Below are 15,871 nucleotides of genomic sequence, written 5' to 3' on the forward strand. Positions count from 1 at the left end.
GGAATCGACTCGACGTACGCGATAATTTAACGTGGTGATACCTCGATCTCGCGACAATCGCTGTCTCGCATATATCAGAGAAATTTCACGGATTGGATGGACTCTCAGGATCAGCGTCGAACCTCGAGGCGCTTAAACTTCATCCTTCGTCTTATATACACGCATCGACATCGATCCACCACTCCAATCCGCTCGTCGGATCGGACGGTTCGGAATAGGGCAGGTAATTGACCGGGATTCTCTCGTGGATCACCGTTAGGAGATGGCCCGCATTATACGTGTAACAGAGACGTCGGCTTTGCCCCGTTTCTCTGTGTGAAAGTGTCGTGGTGCGGTAGACTGCAGTTGCCTCTCGAGTGCGCTCGCGATGGGGTAATTACGAGCGGCGCATCGTCTCCGCGATGCAGATCTATGGATCGCGATGGGGCGAAAAAGGAGGGAGGGAAAGAAAGGAAGTGGAAGGAGAGGAAGGAAGGGGTGGAAAGGGAAGATCGTTGGAGGAAGAATGGAAATTCAGCGGCTTTAGGGGTAAAGGCGGAGGACTTTATTAACGTCCGTGGGGCGATTCGTCAACCGAATCTCGGCGTATAAAGCGCGCACTTTTACACTTCGGCATCCTCGGCCAACCCTTTCGATTCGTTTCCACGAGAATCCCTTCTCGAGAGGTTCGAGAGATTAAATAAGGAGACGAGAGAAGGGGACGCGCCTTTTTATTATCCGACGATGGCAATTTTCGAAAAGTTGCGCGCATCGACGATTCGACGAACCTTGAGAGAACGAGTGACGGAACTCGTGATGGAACGCGCGAGCCGTCGGTAATTTTGCTCACGGAACGCACATCCGGTTAGATAGCTCCGCGCTGTTCGTGCGCCAACCGAACGACACGGAAATTTATCCGTGCATCGAGAAAACGATTTTTATTCCTTCAGGAGGAGCCGTTGAAATTGTGAAATTCGCTCCAAAGTGCGAAGAGGGATCGTACGAGAGGGTAGCGGCACGTAATTCTGGCCACGCGAAGCGTAGATTAACGGAGAATAATGCGATCCGTTGGTATCGAACGAGAGATTGTAAAACGACGACGAATCGAGAGAGAGAGAGAGAGAGGAAGAAACCTCGCGAAGAAATTCATCGATCCGCTGCGCTTCGCACGAAGCGGAGAAGGAGTAAGAAGCATCATCGAGAATAATGGAACTGGGCGATCAATTTTCGTTTCAATTTTCCCGCCGTCTCTCTCTCTCTTCCCCCGTATAGAAAAGTGTACAAAGATGTTGCTTAGACGCGCTTATCTTCCGCAACGACACGAAATCAACGGCGCGGAAAATTCTAGCTGGGAATTACGCAATCGATACGATACTCGCAGAGTATTCGCATTCGTCGATTCATCGCTTTGTTGTTCCCCGCTTCTAATTGCATAATAAAGCGGTCGGATAATTATAAAATTTAATATTCATGGAGATTGATTCGAGGTTGCCGCGCACGATTTTTCCTAATTACCGCTACGTGTCTTTTCGGTGTTATGGAGAGCATATTACAACGCAATCGTACGTTGCACATACACGCCATGATTCGTTCGCCGATAATTAACATAATTGCGATTTATAAACGGCTCGAAACGCGATCCACGGGTAATTGTCGAAAATAGGAATTCTCAAGTGCAAAATACAGCTCGGGCCACGAACAGTCCGCTGTTTTAACAGCGTTCGAATCGATTGCACAAATGTTTTATCAGCTCCTTTCGCGCAGATATACATTATCGTTAAAAAATATATCCTATACTCGTTGGATAAACGAGAGATAATAATGAGACGCGAATAAAAATTCATTGGGAATGCGTTTTTTTTTTCCTGTCTCGAAGTAAGTATAAAAGTAAAAATAGTAGGCTCGGGAAAAGGAGAGGGAAAAAAAGACGAAACGAGAAAAGGCAATTATCGTCCGTTCGAAAAGAAAGGAAAGCAAGTTGTAAAACCTGGAGACCTATCGAGCAGCTCTGTCGCAGCGCCAAACGAGGAAGTATCAGAGTGGAAGAAAGAGTCGAGTCACGACTTTCATCGTGGCGTGGCACAGAGAGATCCACCTTGCTCGGTCTCGACAGACTCGACAACAAGTTCGTTGTTCTTTCCAACTTGTCTCTTTCCTTTCGGCCCTCTCTTCGCCCCTCCCATCGTCAGCTACTTTCTTTCGTCCCCGAGTTAACGACATAACGGTGCTAATTTATCAGATGCAACTAGGGTGTATGACTCATCCTCCACGATCGTCCAAAGCGGCGATCGGTGAACCTGAACGTCGGCCCTGATCTTCTCGCGACGACGAAACTTCTCGTTGACCGAGGAGGAAGGAAAAGCTTCGGCTCGACTTTCGACCGGGGTCAATTTCCGTTAAATTTCTAATTCGAAAGGAGTTACGGATGTGACAACTATACTTCGTTAAAATTTAAACAACTTCCCCGTATCTTAATCTTAACTTGGACAGTTTCTTAATTAATCTTGCGTCGTCGAAGACAATGACGAAATTCCAATTTTCTCGAATCTCTCTCTGGATGGAACTTTTCTTTTTCTTTTTTTACCGCAGAGGAGCGGATTACTCGAATAAAGCTGCTACGTGTTCCCATACGTCCCCATCGATCCATTATTATTAAGAAATAATATGCAAAGCGCGTGAATTCATAAACTTCCGCGTACACAATCCCTCCGATCAAAATAAATAGTAGGGGTTTGGTATCGGAGGAACATCAGTATCAGGCCACGAAGGCAATCCTTCCCCCTGTACGTTTGCTTTTAAATTATGCCAGGCATATTTTGCCATTTCCCGTGGAACACGGCAACCATCTGATCGATTTTCTGTCGGAAAAATGATACTGATATACGAGGCACAGCCGATTCCAATTCCCGTCAAGTCTGGTCGCGAAGAATATAACAGTGCACTGATCTGTAAGTTTTGCAGCCACGCTGTGTCGGTGTATTTATATGTATATATATATATATACATATCGTCCACGTATCGGGTACGTAGTTAAAAAAATACGGTTGTCTTGGAGAAGTGAGCGCAGATCGTCTCGAGACGACTTCTTATACAACGTCGAAACACGAGAGCGAATTGTTCACGCAAACTCTCCGGCCATTCTACGTCGAATTAAACGCGATTAACGACCATTTTGCTCGGTCTTACTAATTAACAGTCAGTGGCTCTCCTCCACGAGTGCTCTCGCGTAATTGTTTCTTCCTCTCCGCTTCTTCTTTTCTTTTCTTTTCTCCTCTTTCTTCTTCCTCCTTTCTCCCTCTCCACCACTTTCCTTTACCGGTCCACTCTCTTTGATGAACGACAATTGGCCACACGAGAGGCGTTCAACGATGCCTCTCGTTTCGCCGGTTGATAAAATGGAAATTGGGCCCGATCTTGCTTGCTCGTCGTTACACAGATTTCATACGGAAATACGGATACGTATCGGTGAATAGATTCGATCGAAAAAACTATGGGCAGAAACTATATGGGGCTGGATTCATCAAGAGATGGCAAGTTTTTCCAGGGAACAATGGGTCCCGACCTCGTTCCGAAGAAAAATAAATTCCACGGTGATAAACCACCGCGGAAGGCACAGATTCCCCATACAGATTTACAATTACAACGTCCCTAGGAAATCGTATTTTCCAACATTATCCAGGCGCGCAACATCTTGCTCGTTTCTCTCTCCAGGCTTACACGAGATCTCGTGGCCGGGTACTACGTACGCGGGTTTAAATCCATCGCCACCCATAACAGTTACACGGCTCGCGCCGACACGCAACACGCGCGCACTTTCACGTTGCACGTTTCGTTCTAGAAGTGAGGCGTGCAGAAGGGCCCGTGTGCAAAACGTGTCAGATAATAATTACACGCACGAGCAAGTTGATTCCAAAAGTTGATTTTTCGAAACGCCACGCTAATTCTCCTACGTATCTACACGTGTAAATCATTTTCGCTTTTCCTCGAAAAACGATGGCGTTCCTTCGTTTCTCTCTCCTTCGTGCCGATATGCCCGAGGATTACGTCCATTTAATTGCGCATCGAACACGCGATGTTATCGTGGAAAATGCGAAGTCGAATACGAATCTGACCTCTCTCTCTCTTCGATTCGATGGAAAAAACAAACGCGATTTTTGCTGCGCGTGCAGCACATGTAAAAAGAAAGAGTCGAAATTCGAATTGCATTTGCAATTCGGATAGCATGAGCGATATTTATCTGGTTAGATAAATATATGTATATATTTTCGACACGGATACAAAACGAATACCGTTAAATCCAAGCCAACATCTGCTATCGCGTCTCGAATACGTTATTACTTATGTAATTTATCTTTTACTCATAATTTCGAGCATTGCGATTTATACGCGGCGTATCGTTTCACATGTTAAAGTCCGCGTCTCGTCTTGGCGCGTGAAAATTCGAGGAAATATCGATAAAAATGAATGGAAGGCTCGAAATCCGTTGCTACTGTTATCGGGATGGCGATAATAATTGGGAGGATTTCCGGCGTGGCAATCGAGAACGAGTATGCGGCAAAGTGAAAAGATTTGCGAGGCGTCCATAAAATCAAGACGGTATATCGCGCGGATCCCTGATCAAAGGGAAACTTGGCAAGCTGCCTGTGTACGTGTACGCCAGGTTCAACGATTGCATTCGCTGCAAAAGAAAACTGGCTAGGGAACGCTTGCGAAAACCCGTGGTGCGGTTATAATCGACTCGGAATTTCTTTCTTGGAATTTGTAATGGACACGGTAATTGGATCGTTCAACGAAAAGTTAATAAATGTTGCGTTAATTTCACGAAAAGCGGACGCTCGTCGAGAAATTACGCATTGTCGCACATTGTGCACACACGTGACATAAGATAGAAAAGAAGGAAAGAAAAAGATCACCACATCTGATGACTCATATCTCGCGTTTTTTTTTTGCATTGAAATTCTGTTTCGTAACTACGATAGTAAACGTAAGGCTGAATAAATCGACGCCTCACGATCTCTCGTTGGAAACTTATAAAAGTTGGAAAGGTTTCTTTGCTCCAGCAACAACGGACGGTTCGACCATGCCGCGTACAATGAATTCTGTTGCGTAACTACGATAGGAGGGAAAGTTGCGAGAGACTGCGAGCGCGTACGGTTCGCGTGCACTCTACGAGGTCCCTTTCCGTGACCATGTGCTCTTTAGGGATCCACGGGTCAATATCCTCCTTTCATCTGTTTAGCCACGTACAATTAAGCCCAGCGCGAATGTCCATCGATCGACCGATATCCCGCGTAACGTTTGACGCTGTTGAGTCCACTGTTCTTTGATTCACCTCCATCGCTACAAACTTGGATAGATCGAGCAGCCAATTTGCTTCCGTTAGTTGGAATCATTTGCGAGCGATGTGTATCACGATCGGAGGATCACAACCTGTATCATCAGCGTCAATTTGAAAATTTAATTCTCGAAAATTAGCTCGATACTCGTTGTCTGTTTCAATACGCTTTAAAACCGAATGAACGCGCTAGAGTAATTTGTTGATCGTGTGTTAAAACGGCCTTCAAAAATTACATTTATGATAATTATAACTCTCGCTTTTTTTCGACATTCTCCTCTCTCGAGACGTAGCAACGCGTCGCTGAACATGTCTCCAACAGTGAACAGCACTTTTCCTTCTTTTTTTTTTTCATTTGTTTTCTCTTGTCACCGTGTGACAATCTCTCTCTTCCTTTCGAATCGAAAGGGATATCAAGGGATAAAATCGTCAACCGCGAACGTTGACCCAACAACAACACAGTAGAGAAGTAACGCGTAATCACGAATCTCGATTTTCATTAATTATGCGTGGCTGCACACCGCCCGACACGGTGCTACGTATTTTCGTGGCAGCTTAACGGTCTGCCCGCTTTAGAAAACGCTCAACCATGGATCTCACCGTATGAAATACGCGGTATAAGGCTCGCACACGAGCACGGCTCCTGTGCATATGCGTGCATAGGCGTACGTATAGACGAGTGGGATCGCGCATATGCGATCGAGTACACGCCGTTTAAACAATACACTCGTACAAACTATAAATACCTTTATTATTATGATGCTATCGCGGCCGACCATCGTTCGGATAATGTATTTTAATACAAACCGTATTCAGAGACGCGAGCGCAGTTGTACGGTATCGAGCCATTTCAATTGATGACGAAATTATCGCGTCAAAATATCGCGGAAACTTAATTAATTCGATTGCTGATCGAAACGAATTAGAGGGATTGGAACAGCCGACGATATTTAGCGACGATCCTGTTGCGATTAAATTTCTGTCCCAACTTTGACACGGATATACTTCGAAATCTATACACGTATCCATTCGTTATGAATAATCCGAGAGGAAAAATTCTAAATATTGCGCGAGGAGCTCGAAAGCGAAAAGAAAAAAAAGAAAAGAAAGAACAAAGAGGAACCACCATAAGAAAAACCATAATCCCCGCGTTTTAATTACCCACGTCCAATATGACCTGCGCTCCCTGTCGAGGTGGGGGTTAAGGGAAAGCAAGAGCGATCGGAAGGTAAGAGACTGGCTTGGTCGTAATTTGAGGACTTTAGACAGCGAAGGAGGGCCGAAAATAGGCACCGAAACCTGTTCCGGAGAGAACCTGTTGGTCGTCATAGGCGTGTACACACACACACACACACACAGTTGTACTCGCAGCCACGTCGCTCGTGCGTGTGTTGGATCGCACGGACGTGTGTGCGTGCGAATGGGGAACGCACCTGCCACGTAACTTTTCTTCACGGGACGTTTCACCTTCTTTCCACTCCGCATCCAAATGACTCTCGGCTCTCCGTACAATTTTGACCGTTGGCCTTTACGACCGCTTTGACCCTTCGACGTTGGATCCCCTCCAACACCGCTGCCTTTGGCCCACGAGTCCTTTGTTTAATTCGGCCGAGGGAGAGAGGAGATCTCCGTCCAAGGAGAGAGTCAACCGTGTCAACGACCGTAGGTAGTTAGAGTAGGTCGTATTTGCGTGACGAAAACGTTACGCGCTTTTACGCAAGCATCGCGATTGATTCGCGATACTCTCGATACTCGAGTAGCGCCGATGCTTGATTGTGCAAAATCAATCTATATACGCGCAACGTGATCGTGAAACGATCTGTGATCCATTATTATTACGCGTACTCGAAACGAGTTATATAACTCCAGTAGTGTATTCAAATATCGGTAAATAGGGATAATTAAGCGTTCAAGAAACGAGGATTTTCGGTTAAGCCGTGGAAATAACTAACTCGTGATTGTAATAACGCGTGATAATTAAGCGAGGTGAGTGTTTAATGACTTGCTCTTACGACGAATGCAATACGTAATACGCCCGGATTCCGAGAGATGAATCATTTTATCCCGAAGCATGGAAAACTCGCCAGCCAGATCTTTCTTTATTTGCTATTCTTTATTGATACGAATTACGAAAATTCTACAAGTGTCTGCTGCTTATCGCTCCATCTTATAGATTTGTTCATTCAAATTTTCTTGTAGATACGTGTGTGTGTATGTATGTGTGTGTGTGAGAGAGAGAGAGAGTGTGTCGTTTCGAGATAAAGAATTATACCTTCAGAGATAAAAATATTCGTAGAAATCTACTACGAGAATCAAAGAATAAACGAATATCTCTCGTAAAGATAGTTTATCGCTTCCCGTTTAGAATTCCATTTGAAAATAAAGGAGAGGAAGACGGCGTGAAGGGAATGAAATATCTGTGGAAAATAAAAAATCAAATAACACGAGGATCTGTCTATATGTCAGAAATTGTATACGTCATAAGCGTAAAAGAATGTACGGTACGTGGAGTCTCTCTAGTTTCATCAGGAGCGTAGCAATTAGGTCGACATTTATTCTACTACGAACGCGACATACCCTACGTTCTTCTGCAATAAATTTTGCCACGTAATAACATACCACATCGTTATACACGTATAATATTAAATTAAACCGGCAAATTCTCCGTTATCGTGAAATAGATTAGAACACTTTGATCTCAAATTTTTCTGTCACCGTGTACCGAAATTATCAATTATCGATGCATTGATAAATAATCGTATTTTCCGCGAGATAAAATTTTTTTAAAATTTATCAGTATAATCATTTTTACGATCTATCCATTATCTTATAACTACGAATCTTTATACCCATAATTATTATTATTATTATAACGTATACGAATTAAATTTTAACGAATAACAATCTGCATTTTCCGTTCAAGTTTGAAGATCGATTGCCTGGATAAAATCTTCTTCCCTGCACTCGTAGTAATTTCATCCGAATTGTCCGGAGGATTGATAGGGGTCTTTGACCGTAGGCTGTAACATTAACTATTTCCACTATTGGTATGCGTGGGCTACGAAACTGGATTATCTAAACCCTCTTCTGCACAGAGTATAGTCCGAGTATTCCGTGCGAACGTGTCTCAGTGCCGTATTTAAAAGACAAATGCTGAAGACCTTATCCTTGGACCGATGACTCGCCGTCCATCGATCAACGTTGACTCACCGAATCAGGATTCATTTTTCTCGCGAGATATGATCGTTAAACAATCGCGATATATCAATGGATGAAACAATTTGCAATGTATTATTACGTATTATTAACGCGATTAAGTATTATTAACGCGGAATCAATACGGGATACGAGGAACACAAAGAATTTAATTTTCGAATAATAAAAGAAACTATATTCTATAAAAAGATTTCAATCCTAATAAAATTAGTAGGCATGCTTGTGCAGGATTGTATTTACGAACACCACCGTTAGAGCGAGGAAACTATCTTTAGCATTTTCAATTACGTCATTTGCATCGACCTTTCTTTACAGCTCAAGGTAAGCACGAGTTAAGTTCGAGAGTCGTACAGAGGGAAAGGTATTTCGTGTAAATGTGACCTTAAACTTTCCATGTATACGAGGCGTATCCCTCGACGTGTACCACGATACCATGCACGTGGCCAAGATTGTAATTCAACGATCATAATTTCCATCCTGACTTATCACGCAACAGGCATGGTTAATTTTCCATCATTTTCGTTCTACGAGAGTGTGATAAGTTAGAACACCTTTTCCCCTGGTGAAGACACGTCCCCGTCATCGTCGCGATGACCGGGATTTATTAAACAAAATAGTTTGCCACGCGAAACTTTCATACCATGTTTCCTCGTCTTGCCGGTAATAAACTTTATAGAGAGTAATTATGATATAACAGTGCATTAATTAGTATAAGAGTTTCACTACGCTCCGCCCCTTTCTTCCCGGTTTTATTACCTTTATTGACTAACTGATTTAATTTCAAGCTTCAAATCTATACAAAAGTTCGTAACAAAGAAAAAAAAATAGAAAAGAAAGGAAAGTAACGCGGAGATAATAATAAATGTTATTCAATGAAATTATTCATGAGCGTTAAGTGCATTGCAAGTAATCACAACGATATCCTTGAATTATATAAGCAAGAACTATTGAGAGAACTCGAGCAATAAGCAGCCACTCTACTCTCTATTCGAGTCGTTCTGTTACGATGAACAACAAAAGCTGGTGTTGCTTGATACCGAGCGTTATTCATAACCCTAGATCGATAAATACCAAACGCTAGGTCGCGTTTTATATCCACTTCGATGGAAAGTATCCGTTTCGTTTTACTTTATATCGACATCGAGAAAAATAATATAGGTAACCGCGGAAAAAAATAGGCGGGGACAGTCTGCTTTGCATGGTAATCGAATTCAAACAAGATACCATCCGACCATTATAAAATTTATAAACCATCGAGGGAAAATATCCTGATCCTGGAATGTCTAACTGGGGTAACGAACTTCTTTGTTGCAACAAAAATTTCGATTGAAAAACTTATCTAAATCCCTTTTATTAATAATATCTCGCGATAAATGTCTCGAAATCAATTTCCGTAGTTTCGACGATATTTCATGTTACAATGTTCCAGAAGTATATTAAAAAAAATATGTATATCTTTGATGAAAACGCTAAAAAAAAAATATCGACGATATTTGCAATACGAATATTTTATTTCTAGTAATTGTCCATCGATCGGAGTTGAGTAACGAACGAATGTGTAAAGTAAATAGCAACGAACGTCAAGGTTACGAAATTGAGAAAAAGCATCGAAGCGATTCGCGAATCACAATGGAGAAAAATACAAAAACGCAAAAAAAAAAGAATATCTATTATGTAAAACACCGTACCATTGTTCCTGATTATACGGATAAAAATAATGCAAAATGTATTTTACAATTAATAATAGAAATATTGAAATAGATTAGGAAGTCGATATATTATTATTATAAAGATGACGAATGTGTAAAGTAGAACATTATCGATGATAAACATATCATTATCGCGATATAATAATTCACACGTTACTTCGTTAGATATGTATACAATAATTTCTTGGAATCTTCTGTTTCCTAATCTTTCTCCTTTATTCCTAAATAAAGCATTTACGTCGTATCTATTTTAGAAAATAATTTGAAGATATGTTATCAGTTATAAATGCCGAAATTACGACAGCGTTGTTTCTTTTTAATCCTTTTAGAAAGAAATCACGATAATTTTCGACCTTCCAAACTATATATCTCGATAGTCAATAATTCGATAATGTTTTCATTCACATTTACTTTAGTATTAATACGACTGTGATCCCGGTGACCATCGTTTAACCTTAACAATGATTGTACGAATTACCATGCCGGTCAACTAGATCGACCGAAGCTAACGAGTACGCTTAGAGGTTGCTTTTGCAATTTTCTCAGTAATAATTCACCAGTAGGGATCGTTTATAATTTGTTTAATCACATTTGCACTGCATCGCGACGAAACCAAATCATCTACCTTGGTAACTGAATCAAATATGATTTCAACAAGGATCGATTACGCTGATCAATAGAAGCTTCGTGAACAATATCGAACTATATTGATTCGTCGTAATATTTAACCATCAATTATAGCCGTTTTCCTTACGTTAAATTTCGAAAATCGAATAGATTTCTTACGTTTTACCGTGGCATCGACGTAGAAATTACTCCGTTTCATCGTATTTTCCGGTACTTTTCACGTAAACACGATAATTTTTACGAGAATTATTTCCATCTTTTGCACGCCATTTTAATAACGCGAGAATTCGAACCGTTCGATAGATCGATTATTGTAAAGTATGGTCGCAAGAATCGCGCGATGTTGCCACGAAAAAAAAAACCGTTACACGTACGTCACTGATTTCGTTACGATAGCCGAGAGACGATAATTACGATCAAATTACGCCGAACGATAATAATATAAAAATAAAGTACATATTTATTGTTCTGTCGCACCTTTAACTGCCGTCGAACACAACAGGCCGATGAGGCAGACCCAGGCAAGCGTCATCTTGAAGTTGCTCGTTGATTCCATGCACATCACAAAAAAAAGCACTGTCTAACTTCCTTATTGAAAAACGAACTGCCCGATAATTCAAACAGCGCGTTCTAACCGGACGGAGCACAAAACTTAGCAACGAAACTGATGCAAGCGTGATTAATATGAACCACGAGGATAAAATGAGGTAAGAACGAGAGACGTGCGACGTCAATTCGAATATAAGTGCCCGACTCGACGTGAGTGCCAACCAGATAGCTCGACGCGCGAAGACCGTCTGCCGCGCGCTTTGCTTTCGGCCCACTTCGTGAGACATCGGCAGAAGCCGAGATCGCCCGAACGCCCCGATCCCCCGATAGCGCCGTTTGATATCGTCCACCGTTGTACCTACTTTCGTACTTTCGTGCCTAACCTACGTATACACGCACTTTACCGTATGTCTGTTATTATGTGTTTATTTTGTATACACGTTCGCATCGACGATTCTCTATCTGGAGAATGGATTTACAGCAACGTACGTCATCCTCTTTTTTCTTTTATTTCAATTTTTTCAACGATTTCGATCTTGACGTTGATTCATGTAGTTCAAGAATGAGATCTGTCATTTTATTGCAATTAGTGAATATTAATGTACATTTATACTTTTTTCGACAACAGTTTTTTGTTGGTGAGACAATTTTATTGCTGAGTGTAAAAATCGTTTTTAGATGAAAAAATTAGAAATTATTTTTCAATTATATAAATACAGGTTATGTGTTTCTGTATCTTCCAATTAAATATTTCTTTGAATTGAAAATTGAATGAATTAATATAACGAAACATTCTATCGAATGTAAAAGTATAACCTAAAAGTGATTGTTTAAATGATTCGTGGAAAGTGAAGTGTCTTAAAATTTCTTATCTCCAAGAAGATTCTTTCAAAATTAATTTTTGTGAATCTCTTGCCTAATTTTCGTTTTATTTTTATCTTATTATATTATATATTTAATATAATGAAACATGCTGAATTTATCGCCATATTAATGTCTATCTTCGAGATGACAAGTATATAGCGATATGACCGATATATCGAAAGTTGATTTTTGACAAGAGAGAGAGAGAGTAAATATTTGAATATTCGAATAGCAAGTAGAAATAAGTCTTTCGTAGATGTATATCTACTATGGCACGCTTATAGTTGTATCTCGATACATCATGTCACACTTTCATTGACCTTTTCTATGCATTGTGTATTTGGTATTAAAGCTGCAAGGAAAAAATTGAACACATGTTTTTACGATACTGTAAGAAATATAGACGTGAGTATATTAATTCGATCTTAACCTCATTCGGTTTGATTGCATGATAGGTTACTATGAAAGTTTTATTAATAAACTAGATAACCATAATATTATATCGTAAAACATGATCCGTAGATCCGATAAAAAATCGCAAAAAGAAATTTGAAATATTTATTTCAACTTATAAACAGGTTTCTGTTTCAGTAAAAATTTTATGTTCAAGAATTATTAACCCTGATTAAAACAAAAACCTAAGAAATCGTTTCACGGTCTAGAGGTTACACGTCGAGGAAGGAATTACCAGTAAAGACCCGAAGGAAAGGAGTGAAAGATATATCAGAATAGGTGCGGCCATGTACACACTATACGTATATTACAATATCGATTTAAGGAATATTCTAATTATTAACATTTTCTATTCGAATATAAATTATATGTTTGAAAAAACATGAATCTATAAAGTATGTTAAAAAAATCAACTATAGAAACTGGTTTATGGTTTACAGGATTCACGTTTACAAAAAAATTATCACTAAATGAAAGTAAAGAAAAGAAACTAAGCCTATGTCAAGATAGGAAGAATCATTCACAGGTATAATGATATTGTGAAACAACCGACATAGTTAGACCAGATGCAACTACAAATGTATCACCATGTGCATTATGACAATGCTTTCCTATCGATGTTTACTCGACGATAACGTTGCTGGGTCTTACAAATGCGATTCTACACCATGGCGTACGTGACCGATATGTCGAAGGCGTGCCGTCTGGGACCACAGAAGCTGCAACGGCATATACTAAGAAGACGTACACTGAGAACCACAGTTCCGGAATTTATCAGGTAAGATAGTACCCACTTCCAGAAGACTCGATGCATGTTATGTGGATGAGAATACAAACTCTAGGGAGTATACGCGTATGCTCCTAACTGGTGCGCTTAAAAGTTTTACGTTCTTTTTACAATGAGTTTTAGCACGAAATGTAAATTCATTTACTTTTTTCTTAAAGTTCCACTCGAGATAGATAGCAATTTTAAAGTTTCGTAGTATGTACATCGAGAAATTTTCGGTCGAGATCTTATTTCGAATTCCATTAATTTTTTTTTTTTTTTTCCATCTTGAAATCTAATTCTTGTCTCGAGAAATCGTTCGATGTTCAACTATTAAACGATCAATAGAAATTATCGAACATAATTCGGTCAGACAAACCGGTAAACCGTTACAAACCGTTATGTACAAACTTTTTATGTTTTTGTTTCTTTGTCGGGACAGAAAATTAGGTTTATCGTACAGATGAATTATAACAAACGGTGATCATGCTAACGTTAACATTATCGTTAAAGTAGTTATGGATAGTAAGATCTTTAAAGCGAAGTTCTAGTTTGCGGTCAAGCAATCGCCATACCAGACCACCGTTTCTGTATCACGATAGAGGAACACTTCTATGGATTCAGCTAATCGAGTTGGCAACTATTGTGTAAGCACACACGTACACATAATCATGTTACCGGCAGGCAGTCGAACCCGTTGTCGTTGTCCAAAACGACTATATGACTAGTAAAATGCTATAGCACTTTTATTACACGTACATGCTATGACGTAAGTATGATGTATACGAGATTCGTGTAAGTATAATATGATAAACACTCTGCAACAAATATTTGCCTCGAGCCTATAATTTTAAAACAATATACGATACAAAAATTTTTTTTATCGTTACATTATTTTTAGGTTAAAATTGAATCATGCAGTGAAAATGCTAATGGGAAAAACGCTTGATTAGAGACCTAAATTACATCACTATAATAATCACTATACCGATATTCATTCGTCATGATGAATACGATGAATCAAGATTTGGACTCACTAATTTTCTCTTTGATTAATCACCGCTAGCTACCGGTCGCAAAAATATGGACTAAGAAACGAGCATGGAATATCTCGGTATAAATACTTTATCATAAATATTGACTAATGAAATATGTATCAAAAAATTCTAGATTATTACTTGCGAATATATATCTAACGTCTTAAATTTACGTATACGTTTTGTAAAATATTTTTTTCTTTTAGCATCGAACTCGTTATTACGGTAATAACTCTTTCACGTACAATCAATAGAGATTCACGTCATACAAATGCTTAGCCATTGCTTTGATTGGTAACGGAATCCTTTCAATTTAACCAAACGTGTAGATCGACATATATTTGATAGGAAAGCTGCTTTTGATGTAAATACATTTGATGTACGTTTACAGGAATCTGATGGGCTTATTATATTCGTGTGTATGTGGAATAATTTTCACTTAATTGCATAGTTAGTTGGCAGTTTGATTAGAATTAGTTACGATCTTAATGGCCAACGTTATAAAATGTACGACTTAGAAAATGAATCAACACTGGTTATTATTGTATTATTGATCGATCAAATTTAGTTATTGGCCCATAACTTTTTTAATCGTAAATATTTTTCGGTATATCGACTTTTGGTAGATTATCGTGAAGTTTTCGCGATGGGAAGCGTAAAAGCTTAAAAATTATGTGTTTCGGGGCGCTGACAATTTTACTGGCGCGTTTTAAAAGTTGCGTGCACACATAAATACCTGTATATACCTGTATATACCTGTATATCGGTCTTAAAAAGTTATTGGGGCGAGGATTACGGGTGTAAAAAAGTTGAGGGCAAATACTTTACTCTTCGATATAGGCATTCTCTCATACAGGCGTACGTAACTTGCAAAATACTCGGTCTTTCAGCAACGAAGTTATTTTTTTTTTCTTTCTTTTACTGTATCTTCTTCATGAAAAACGTCTTACGCCTCTTAAGTTAGTTCAATGAACATTGAAGAGCATAAAGCCAGACTCTTACCATCTAATAGGTATATTACCCGAGAACTTAGTTCTAATGAGAATATGTATGGGATGCTATTAAGAATATTAGCATTTATCACCGCGCTACAAGCGGGAGCAAAAATAGGTTAACTGTTTCCAGGTTGTTTTGTTAACTGGATTATTATTATGCTCTTTATGCGGCAAGGAATTTCGAAATCGTGGTTAATATTGTTTCTGCGACTTCAGTTCTTATTTGCAAATGAGAGAAATTTACAAGCAGAATTAAAATTTTGTTGAAATAGATCGTACTTGTAGATCGAGAAGTTAAAGCTGAACATTTTTTTTCTATTCTTTTCTTTTTTTTTTAATCC

The 15,871-nt window shown here is 39.6% G+C and overlaps 1 protein-coding gene and 1 long non-coding RNA gene across 14 annotated transcripts in view; one reads left to right on the plus strand and one right to left on the minus strand.

The window, feature by feature from the left end:
* LOC107998375 (fasciclin-3) overlaps positions 1–11,663 on the minus strand; it is a 295,808-nt gene extending 284,145 nt beyond the window's left edge. For all 6 annotated transcript variants that reach the window (XM_062083100.1, XM_017057622.3, XM_062083099.1 and 3 more), the window contains exon 1: positions 11,344–11,663. In XM_062083100.1, the coding sequence (XP_061939084.1) occupies positions 11,344–11,428 (85 nt within the window). In that variant the 5' untranslated portion in view covers positions 11,429–11,663. The remainder of the gene's footprint in view (positions 1–11,343) is intronic.
* An 86-nt stretch (positions 11,664–11,749) lies between these two features.
* The window catches only part of LOC114577622 (uncharacterized), a 54,967-nt gene continuing 50,845 nt past the window's right edge, over positions 11,750–15,871 (plus strand). Inside the window, exons 1-4 of one of the 8 annotated variants that reach the window (XR_003697830.2) lie at positions 11,750–11,900; positions 12,858–13,011; positions 13,173–14,612; positions 14,742–15,057. This is a non-coding gene — a long non-coding RNA (uncharacterized LOC114577622). Of the gene's footprint in view, positions 13,012–13,172; positions 14,708–14,741; positions 15,058–15,871 lie in introns of those variants that run through there. The other 7 variants (XR_009832205.1, XR_009832206.1, XR_009832202.1 and 4 more) reach the window with 7 other exon arrangements.

Source organism: Apis cerana, linkage group LG12 (genome assembly GCF_029169275.1).
Source record: "Apis cerana isolate GH-2021 linkage group LG12, AcerK_1.0, whole genome shotgun sequence".
NCBI lineage: Eukaryota > Metazoa > Arthropoda > Insecta > Hymenoptera > Apidae > Apis > Apis cerana.